Genomic DNA, 10398 nt, shown 5'->3' with positions numbered 1-10398 from the left:
CGAGTTCCGTCCTACTAAAACGGAAACACGCTTTTGCCATTAACGAAATATGAATGTTAACGTTTCAATCCGCGAAAGAGTGATATAACGTGAAACAGTAGAACAACTATTGACTTTATGATAACAATATAATCCTGCACAGTTGTAAAAATTCATAAATTCCTTATTTTATGTAGACTAATTGAATTAATGTTTTTCGTAGTTTATAAATATACACTGATTCTTCAATTTAAGATGTATGCGCAAGCGCCTTCCTACGTGGGTATATTAGTGGATGATACGCACGCGCACGTACATGCGTACGTCAGTTAATGAAAATTTTAAATAAGTGAAATCAAATTTTCTTAACGATGCTTATTTAAAATTTTTTAACTTTTAGCCAAGGAGGTTAGGTAACAGAAATAAACAACCGTTACCATTCTATAAAAATTTCTTAACGAGAAATTCCAAGAAAAACTAAAGAAAAAAAGATAATTTTCAACGTCCTTGGCGAATTACATCACGTTAAAAAAAAACCATTATGAAATTTAATAAAATTATGAATAATCTTCTAAAATATTATATAGTTGTGGATTCATAAAACAATATATATTACATGTGTATACCGCATTATACTCCTATATTCAGTGATAAGGAATAGAAAAGAGATTTAAAAAATATAAATACAGTATAAGTTCCAAGTAGTGTGGTATTTCTGAGGGTTAATTGGAAATAATTTGACACGTCTGAAAGGTGCAACGACCTCCTCGAGGGTGGACTTTTAAATTGGAACAGATACAGGTCACAGCACCTACGCGTATACCTATAAACCTTGATGCGACATTGGAATCGATAATCACGAAGAACTCGTGCGGTTTCCGTACCGTTCAAATATAAAAAGCGACTTGTTTTCCCGTGGATGGACAATAATCGATCGCTTGCACCATTGATAATGATTGATATTCAATTAACGTTCGAAACTGCCCGCGATAACTGCTGATAAATACTCACAATCATTTCTTGACATTTAAACTGTAACATTAATGCCTTTTCATTTCTTTTCTTTTATACTATCAAATTTATTTTGTGTGTAATATACATTGCATAATAAAGATTTATTCAATCAAATTTATTCATAACATACAACGTTGAGTCGATAGTTACTCAAAATTATGTTACTTTAACGACCAATCAGGGAAAAACGGTTTTACTCTTGAATTCAAACATTCTTAACTTTCAATGTGTTTATAATATGGCAAGAAGTGTACGGAGTATAAATTGTATATGTCGGGACAATTCGTCAATATTCGAATGTAAGACAGTTTTTCTAACGACACCCAGGAAACGTTATGTCACTAACAAGCTTCGACTTCGTCGTGACGTTCATAAACCGATAATATCGTAACAGCCACCTTGTATCGCAGGAAGCGTAGGAAACCTGTTATCAGTTGGAATCCTGTAATTCGAAAACTTTCACTCGTCGTTTAGTTGACCAGAAATCTCGGATTAATTCAACACGAACAATTTTCTAACGATAAACACCTGAATATATCGATAGAATGATCTATGAAATAATCGATCTGATAATACACATATCTGTGATCTGTGAATCAAATCGATATATCTAATGGTCTTTACGATTTACGTCAATGCAAATTTCTATGGTTATCGATAACGGTTATACGTGTTAACGTAATCGTAACGGTGGCAGGTGCTTTGCCAGCGAGACGTACAATCGATACTAGCAACTCAACTCAACTCAACTCATCTCTCTCTCTCTCTTTCTCTCTCTCTCTCTCTCTCTCTCTCTCTCTCTCTCTCGTGTGTGTGTGTGTGTGTGTACTGTGCAGAAAAAACCAACCATTCGAAACTTTTGAAAACGTAAATTGATACAGGTCGTTTCTGATGACGCATATATACCAATACCTAGTCGGTATACGACCGTCAAACAGCGACACACAAAGTCACACGAAATACTTTCGGCCTTTTTCCCGACAGTACGATCGATTCTTTGTAGGTGTATACTTTCGCAGGTCACGAAACACGTACTTTCGTTCGCGTAACTTGCCTCGAAATGGAAAGTAACCCGTTAAACGGGAAAGCTACGCTTCAGGACGTGACTAATGCGGCAACGTCAACACCCAGCCGCTGCCTAAGTTCATGCACCTCGTAAAACCGTTCGATCCCAAGAAAAATTACAAACACGACTTGCAACAACCACACATACACGTTCATATAAGGGCTGATATCCTCAGAAGAATAATTCGAACGATGTAGCCTCTCGCTTTTCCCATTAAAGGAGAAATTGGCAATTGAAGAAGTTATCTCAAAAGGGCATCGGTGTACTTACATTCGAGATGTTTCTTCTTAGGACCAATCAGCTCCTCGGTGGTGGCTTTGCATACAGCCTTGGCCAAGCCCTGGCCGGCGATGCTGTGTCTAGCGGCCAGTAGCCTGTCGTTGATCGTCTGTCCCGCCATACTGTTGCTGCTGTCACACTGGAATCTCTTTGAATCTCACGAAACCCTGAACAGGGTTCTATTATCACTTTCAGAGGCCGTACTTGAGTCGTGTCACAGGGCACACTACCGACTTGGCGAGAGATACACACGATCACACGTTTAGACAATTTTCTCGATTCGATGATTTCCCGGCACCCGGCTTGCTGGTTCACGAGGAGAGCTCTTTTGCGCGCGCGTTCACACCTCAGCTGGGTGAACGACGGCTCAGCTCACGGCCGACCACGGAAGGCTCTCGCAACCTGCCAATATGGCGTCCCAGACCTCCTGCTCCCTCGCCGGACCGATCACTCCTGACAGCCAATCCTGCTCTTCCTCCGCGACACACGGTCTACAGTTTCTGACGTCATACCACGCTAGTCAAAAGAACCTCCATTTATTACTTGGAATAATTTTTCGAAAAATTCTTATTGTGTAAATTGTGAAAATTCATATTTCCATTTAATTACGTGAATAATTACATCAACATTCTTTAGATATACATACACTTTATGTTGGTTATAAAGTACCTAAGCTGCGTTTATGTGATGTAACATTTTGGAAATTTGAAAAGTTAGAAATTTTATATTCAACAATGAAAGATCTTTTGAAAAATCTTTCATACTATTAAAATTTATATTTCTATGTCTAACACTATACTTTTTCAGCTTTTTGTTTATTTGTAAAGTAGAATGATTTGTTCTTATTATTTATATGAAATGTGTAAAATGGAAAGAATTGTTTGGAATGTTGACGGTTTTTTAAATTTTTGTAGATAGAGTAATAAAAGTAAATGTAATATCTTTGTTATTAAAATATCGATCGAAATGGGTGTCTCCGCGATAAGTTTGAAATCGATAACAACGGTTCAATTTGTGCGCACGCAGATTCCCGACGAAATAATCCATCTAATATATGTCATATCAATGATCGCACAGAAATTTTTTTACTTATTGTATATTTAATCATTGCATTTTTAATCAAATCATTTATGAACTAATTATAGTAAATTAAATTTAAATGCAGTAAAAATTTCCATGCATCCGTAGATGTAATGTAACTAGATATATTTGAAATTAACAATTCGAAATGAACATGCCGCAAGAATAATAAATACTGGTAAAAATCCATAAATGTAGGATATATGTTAATATAAATTCATAATTTTTTGTTTAATTTGAACGTTAATTAATTGGTAGTAAATAAAATAAATCTAGGAATATCAATGCTATTAATGTTGGTACGAATACATGTTGCGATAATACGAAACCATAGTAGAAATTGAAATATCAACGAATTAGTTCGAGAGAATTGAGGGAAACAAATTTTCTCTTAAAAATGCGTATGTAACCAATAAATTATTCATTATTGAGTTATAACGAATTTTAAAAATCTTCTTTATGTAATATACTAATAAAAAAATTAATTAAAAAGAATATACCAGACTATCTGGTTAGTTTGTACTATAACCATGTCACTACGCTGCTATCAATTCTTCTGCAAATAGTAATGGACCGATTAAATTAGACAATAAATTAATATTTTTGCTTTAATTTTTCAGCTGCCAGTAGCGGAGTATCTTTTGTATTGTCATTGATTCTAACAGTCCTTGTATTTTCTGGAATGCAAATATACAAAACATGGCTAGCATCGTCTCAAATTTATACAATATTGGGAGGATACATTGGCTCTATATTATTTATGTGTGTGTTAACTGCAATAGGAAATTTAGAAGCAACAATATTTGGCAAATCTTTCCAACAGAAATTATTTCCTGAAGGTGTGTTGATAATGCTTTATTTCTGTATGAAATAATTTAAGATAATGTAATTTTTTTTTTACAGTTATATTTTCACTAATTGTTAGCCTAATTGCATCGGGATTAGTGCATCGTGTGGCAACCACAACATGTTTCTTGTTTTCTATGATTGCATTGTATTATATTAATCGAATTTCTCAGGAAACATATGCTACACCAGTGCCTACAATATCAGTACACACAAAAACAAGAAAACATGGTCACTGGAACATGATGTAATTATTTTGCTATACTACTGTATTAAGAAAAAAAACCTAAGTCTATATCATAATTCATAAATCTATTTTAACTTATAAACTATTGGATAAAATTGTTTTGTTACTATGGGTTTGTACTTATTCATTTTTTCTCCCAAATGAAATTAAATTCATTAAATACACCTGGAGGTAGATAATAAAAATTAAGATGTATTTATATTTCTTATAAGTATTTTACAATAGTTTAGGATTTTGTTTTCTTTTGCTTTCTCTGTGTTTTTCTGCTTCTTCTTTGTCACTGAAATACTCAAAAGTCTCATCTGATTCATCTATCCGATTCATCTTATCCTTTATATCATCACTGTCCAAAGTGGGTTTAGCCATAACGTGTTTGTAAATTGTCATTGCCTAAAACAATGAAATAATTGTATGTAATAGTATATACTGTGTTAAGCAACAAATATATAATTTTTGATGACATACTTGTGATACCAGGGAAGACACGTCAGACACATTACTAGGCAAGATTAAAGTATTATTGACTTTGGCCAATTTATTAAATGCTTTAACATACTGTTCTGCTATACTATATGCAGCTGCATTCTTCGCATCTGTTAAATTAAGAGCACCTGCTACAAGTTTCAAACTCTTTGCACGTGCTTCTGCAATAGCCACCAAAGCACTTGCTGTACCAGCTGCCTTATTTATTTCTTCCTGTTTGGCAGCCTCTATAAGTATTTATTAATTTTCAAGTTAGAAGGATAGACTAATCATTAAAAGATTCTATTACCTGATGCTAGAATCTGCGCTAAACGTTTTCCTTCAGCAATATTTATTTCTGCTTCCCTGACACCTTCTGATTCCAAAACTGCAGCTCGTTTTTTTCGTTCTGCTTCTACTTGCATTTGCATTGCTTCTTGTACCCTTTGTGGTAATCTAATGTCACCTATTACAAAATTGAAAATGGTAACCTAATTATGAAGCATATTTTAACCAATTTCTTCAATGAATACAATATTATTTTAGGATATAATACAGTATCTGGACTGCAAAATTTTTTATCTTAATGTGTCTTTTCGGCGGTATTTTAAGTCGCTAAAGCAGAAAAACGAACGGTTTTAAAAATTCAGTATTATGGACATTTAGCCATCGGGTTGAATTTTGGGAGCATTGTTACGTACTTTGACGAAGTCCAATACCAAAACCACAACCCAACTCAGATGTGCTAATCAAACCATTAAAAATACAACAATACACACAGTACATGATCTTCTTGCTAGCTTTAGTTTCATATGGTGACAATTACCGACCGGCGTCCGCTGGCTGGGAATTTTTCTACCCCACACAATTCCCATACTCCTCTTTAAAAAGAGTATTTACATTACAATTACATTGAGCGTTTTTGGATTGAATATATACATACATGTATTTATCTTTCAACTACATACCACATTCATACATGCATTGTTATACTAATTGCTGAACAGTGCGTCTACTAGCAGTGAAGATCTATTATATATAGGGACTTGTATCTCCTGAACGCCTTATTTCCGTCAAAACGACTCTCATTTTCGGTTTCAATAACCTTAAAAATCCCTAAAAAGTCTCATTTTAGTCAAATATTTTGCAGTCCAGATACTATACTTCAGCCTTATTTTAATCTTACGTATTTCATATCGAAGACATGTTATACCCCAAGCTTCACTTGCTTTATTTATACTATCAACAATACAAACATTAAGACCCTCTCTCTCCCTAAACACTTTGTCCAAAGATATTTTTCCTAACTCAGATCTCATTGTGGTTTGAGCTAATTGAACTACTGCAAATTCAGGGTCATCAACGCCATATGAAGCTAAGAATGGATTAATTACTCTCAAATATAGTACACCATCTATATTTAATGTTACATTATCTGTAAAAAAAATTTTAGATTTAGTACCGAACTCTTGATTTGACCATATATAAATACGCACCTGATGTAACAGCACTTTGTTGTGGTATTTCTATAGCTAATTCTTTGAGGCTCTGAACATATTTAATTCTATCAATTACTGGTGTAAGGATATTCAATCCTGGATTCAAAATTCTATGATACTTTCCCATTCTTTCAACAATCCATGCCTGATAAAATACAATTTTATTATTGTAAATATATTTTGAAATAAATTTAATTTTACAATGGTATACCAACCTCCTGCTGTGGAACAAATAATATAATAGTGTTCATAGGTGTATCAGATTTATATCTGATAAATTGTGCTACTGGTATTTTAGGAACAGCATGTTCAAAGCCAAGAATTGATTGATGCTTTAAAGAAACGTTTGATTATATATAATTACAAAACGTACAACTTCAAAAATTGTTTAAAAATTTGTAAATTACCCTGAAAATCCCAAAGTTACGAGCGAGTTGTTTAAATCGACAATTCATTTCCCATTTATATGTTCTTAACCACATTATACTGACAGACCAACGACGTGTTTTCCACTAGTATGATAGGTTAGTTCCACGCGTTTAAACTATACATAAAAGCATTCAATTTTTTCACCAGTTATATCTGTGAGAGAAACCGCTGAGCGTAAAACCAATTATGTCTTTCCATATAACATTCAAATAATCAATAAAAAATGCTTTTATTCATAAAATTTAATTCATTTTCCATATTTATTGAAGTATTGATGAACATGAATTTTATAGTTAGAACCTCGTTAGTTTAAAAGTTTGTTTGTTAAATCTCGACTTGTTTATAAACAGTGATGAACAAAAATACTGGGACAGATATAAAACTTTGTGTAAATCTGTAAAAAATACGATTCTTTGTTTAATTTTTTGTAACGTATAACTTTTCAGTTTAAAGTTTAAATATATTATAAGTCAGGAATTTTAAGCAGGAATATAATAAAATACACATGAAGTTAATATAATACACATGTTATATTGTAACTAAATGTTTACAATGTTGGTATGCATGTTATATCGCGGAAAGTCCCCTGATTCAAACAGATTGTCAATTGTCGAAGTTAGAAAATATATTTTACAGAGAAAGAAGAAAAACCCGAGTATGGGAAAAAATACGCAGAAAACAACACTTTCTGAAAGAATGATTATATTAAATTTACATGAACAAGGAAAGTCTTATTCAACTTTAGGAAAAATTGTTAACAAAAGTTGCTTTACTGTGAAAGGCATAATTAAACGATTGTTTGGTAAAGAAAATCTAATCAATGCTACGTGAAGTGGACGACCTCAGTATCTCACAGATCGAAAGAGTAGAAAAATAGTTAACATAGTAAAAAAAAAAATCCTAAAACTACATCATCCGAAATAGTTACAATACTAAAAGACGAATTTATTACCGAAATACACCCCTTAACAGTTCGAAGAATCCTCAGAAATGCCTAGTATTAGTCCAGAGGTACGAGATGAAAAACATGTATCAACAAAATTAATAGAAAAAATAGATTAAAGTTCCCAAATAATTATGTACATCAAAACACTGTATTCTGGGACAAAGTACTATTTTCAGATGGAAGCAAATTTAATATTTTTCAACATGATAGACGAGTTTTAGTTTGGTAAAGACCTAATACTGAACTAGATGAGAAAAACATTGTTCAAATAGTTAAACACATGGATGGTGGGATAATCATATAGGGGTGTGTGAGCTTTTGTGATGTAGGAGAGCTTGTTTTCAGTGAAAAATACAGATATTCAAATATTTTAAAACAAAGTTTAAAAAAAAGTGCGGCAAAATTGAATTTGAGAGATTATTACTTTCAGCACGATAACGATTCCAAATATTCGCTTATATTGTTCGCCAATAGATAATTTTTAATATGCCGCACATGTTATCGACCTCCTCCATAATCCCCAAAACTGAACCCTGTTAAACATTTTTGGTCTGAGTTAGGGAGAAGAATTAAAACACGTCATATTACATTATTTTTGAGTAATGGCAAGAAATAGGTTCATAAATCACAAAAAATTGGTGCATTCAATGGCTAATCGTTTGAAAGCAATAATAAAGAAAAAAGGATTACACACAAAATATTAATTTCAATATTGTAATAATTTATATTGCAAAATCGTAAGTGTGCTAATACTTTTGTCCTCTTGAAAACAGATCTTTATGTGTATTTTATTATCAGATTTTATTATCTTGGTTTATTATATTCCTGCTTAAAATTCACGACTTGAGATGTAGTTGAACTTTAGACCCGAAAGTTATATTTTGCAAAAAAGAATGAAACAAAGAATCGTATTTTTTTACAGATTTGCACAGAGTTTTATATGAAAATCTGGTCTGTGCTAATACTTTTGTTCGTTACTGTACTTATAAATTTTGAAGACGAAATATCTAGTCATAGTTCGTTTAAAAACGTTTCAGGATAAAAAAACACGAGTTCTTCGGAATATTTCACAACATAATGAACTATTACCATACGTATTTTATTTAAAATTATAATGCAATACCCAGAAGTTAATTTGTATTACAAAACAGGAAATTTTTTCTTGCTTAAGTATACTAATAAACATATGCCCAGGGCCGAATTTTGACGATATTATTATCATAATTAAACGACTCATGGAACAGAAAGTTTGAAATTAAAATAGGAAAATAAAAGGTAAAAATTAAATTAATATAACAACATAATTGGTAGTATATAAAAAATTAATCTTATTGGATAGATACCCTTTGAAGTTAGCCGACATTTTAAAAACTCTCAAATAAATGCTTTTGAAAAAAAAAGAAGACAAAATATCTCAATCACATTTACAATGCGCCAAAATCATTTTAATGTTATATTTTGTATATTTAAAATTATTTAGAAATTATCATAGTGATATGTCTGACTTCATTTGAGTGATTTTTCTACGAGATGTTTTTTTATCAATTTTTATTTTTTTTTGTTTTCTTATTTGAGGCCTCGGCAGATTGCGAGGCCCTAAGCTGTAGATGTTTTAGCTTATACGTAAATCCGACACTGCATATGCCCCTTGGTGTCTTGGGTGCGGCTAATCAATGTCCCTGTTTAGTGCTTTAATTTACAATCTCACTATATTGCTTCCACCAACAACGCACATGTTACGAGTAATATATTCCTATAGTGTAACATTTTGTGTTCCTTGAGTAATTATATAGTAATTATGATCCATTTACGTAATCGATATTGCAATCTACTCCTTTGCTCGATTATATAAATGGATGAAGTGGTTTAGATTTTAATCAGTGTTTTAAAAGAATTACATAGAAGTTAATGAAATTTAACACCATGAGTTGTTACTACGTTATATTGATAACGCTATCTGTGTTTATGTGGGCAGACGCCGAGGAACTCTATTCCAGTAAGTACGATTATATCAATGTGGATGAAATTATGGCAAATGATCGCCAACGGGAACAATACTACAAATGCTTTATGGATCTGGCACCTTGTAAGACTCCCGATGCAATATTCTACAAAGGTAAAGGATGTAACTTGTAAGAATTATCCTTGTAATGAAAAACCAATTTTTATTATACATTTTAAATGTGTATCTTGATATTAATACAATATAATTTCCAGGTCATTTATTTGAAGCATTCACAACTAAATGTAAAAAATGCACTGAAATGCAAAAACAGAATCTGGAAAAGTTGGTAGAATGGTATAGTAAGAATAAACCCGATCAATGGAATGCTTATCTGGAAAAAGTATTAAAGGATGCCAAGGGTACAGAGTGAATAATTTTTACTTTAAACTTTTTTTAATGAAATACTAATCTAAATGAATTGATAGTATTGTAGTGAAATTAGTTAGTGTAATAACGAACAGCAGTGTCTCGAAATATAGTTTAAATATTAAACAGCATTTATATTTCTTAAATTTCCACACCTTAATATAAATTATAATCTCATAT

The 10398-nt window shown here is 32.2% G+C and overlaps 4 protein-coding genes across 14 annotated transcripts in view; 2 read left to right on the top strand and 2 right to left on the bottom strand.

Moving 5' to 3' along the window:
* Nucleotides 1-2779, bottom strand: part of LOC108573367 (phosphatidylinositol-binding clathrin assembly protein LAP) — a 19690-nt gene extending 16911 nt beyond the window's left edge. For all 11 annotated transcript variants that reach the window (XM_017935789.1, XM_017935795.1, XM_017935790.1 and 8 more), the window contains exon 1: nucleotides 2330-2779. In XM_017935789.1, coding sequence (XP_017791278.1) covers nucleotides 2330-2459 — 130 coding nt within the window. In that variant the 5' untranslated portion in view covers nucleotides 2460-2779. The remainder of the gene's footprint in view (nucleotides 1-2329) is intronic.
* A 983-nt stretch (nucleotides 2780-3762) lies between these two features.
* On the top strand, nucleotides 3763-4515 carry LOC108573231 (protein KRTCAP2 homolog). The gene is made up of 3 exons (XM_017935620.1): nucleotides 3763-3819; nucleotides 4039-4257; nucleotides 4322-4515. Exons 1-3 carry the CDS (start codon nucleotides 3816-3818, stop codon nucleotides 4513-4515), a joined length of 417 nt encoding a protein of 138 aa, XP_017791109.1. The 5' UTR covers nucleotides 3763-3815.
* Nucleotides 4516-4727: 212 nt separating this feature from the next.
* LOC108573267 (stomatin-like protein 2, mitochondrial) lies at nucleotides 4728-6975 on the bottom strand. Its single transcript, XM_017935666.1, has 7 exons — nucleotides 6880-6975; nucleotides 6688-6804; nucleotides 6470-6617; nucleotides 6160-6408; nucleotides 5284-5439; nucleotides 4977-5221; nucleotides 4728-4901 (listed from the first exon to the last, which is right to left on the bottom strand). Exons 1-7 carry the CDS (start codon nucleotides 6952-6954, stop codon nucleotides 4728-4730), a joined length of 1164 nt encoding a protein of 387 aa, XP_017791155.1. The 5' UTR covers nucleotides 6955-6975.
* Nucleotides 6976-9742: 2767 nt separating this feature from the next.
* Nucleotides 9743-10222, top strand: LOC108573230 (ejaculatory bulb-specific protein 3-like). The gene is made up of 2 exons (XM_017935619.1): nucleotides 9743-9963; nucleotides 10065-10222. Exons 1-2 carry the CDS (start codon nucleotides 9756-9758, stop codon nucleotides 10220-10222), a joined length of 366 nt encoding a protein of 121 aa, XP_017791108.1. The 5' UTR covers nucleotides 9743-9755.
* Nucleotides 10223-10398: the final 176 nt, after the last annotated feature.

This window comes from Habropoda laboriosa, unplaced genomic scaffold (genome assembly GCF_001263275.1).
Source record: "Habropoda laboriosa isolate 0110345459 unplaced genomic scaffold, ASM126327v1 scaffold134, whole genome shotgun sequence".
NCBI classification, from domain to species: Eukaryota; Metazoa; Arthropoda; class Insecta; order Hymenoptera; family Apidae; genus Habropoda; species Habropoda laboriosa.
The sequence above is the reverse complement of the archived record's forward strand: the minus strand, read 5'-3'. Positions and strand labels throughout refer to the sequence as shown.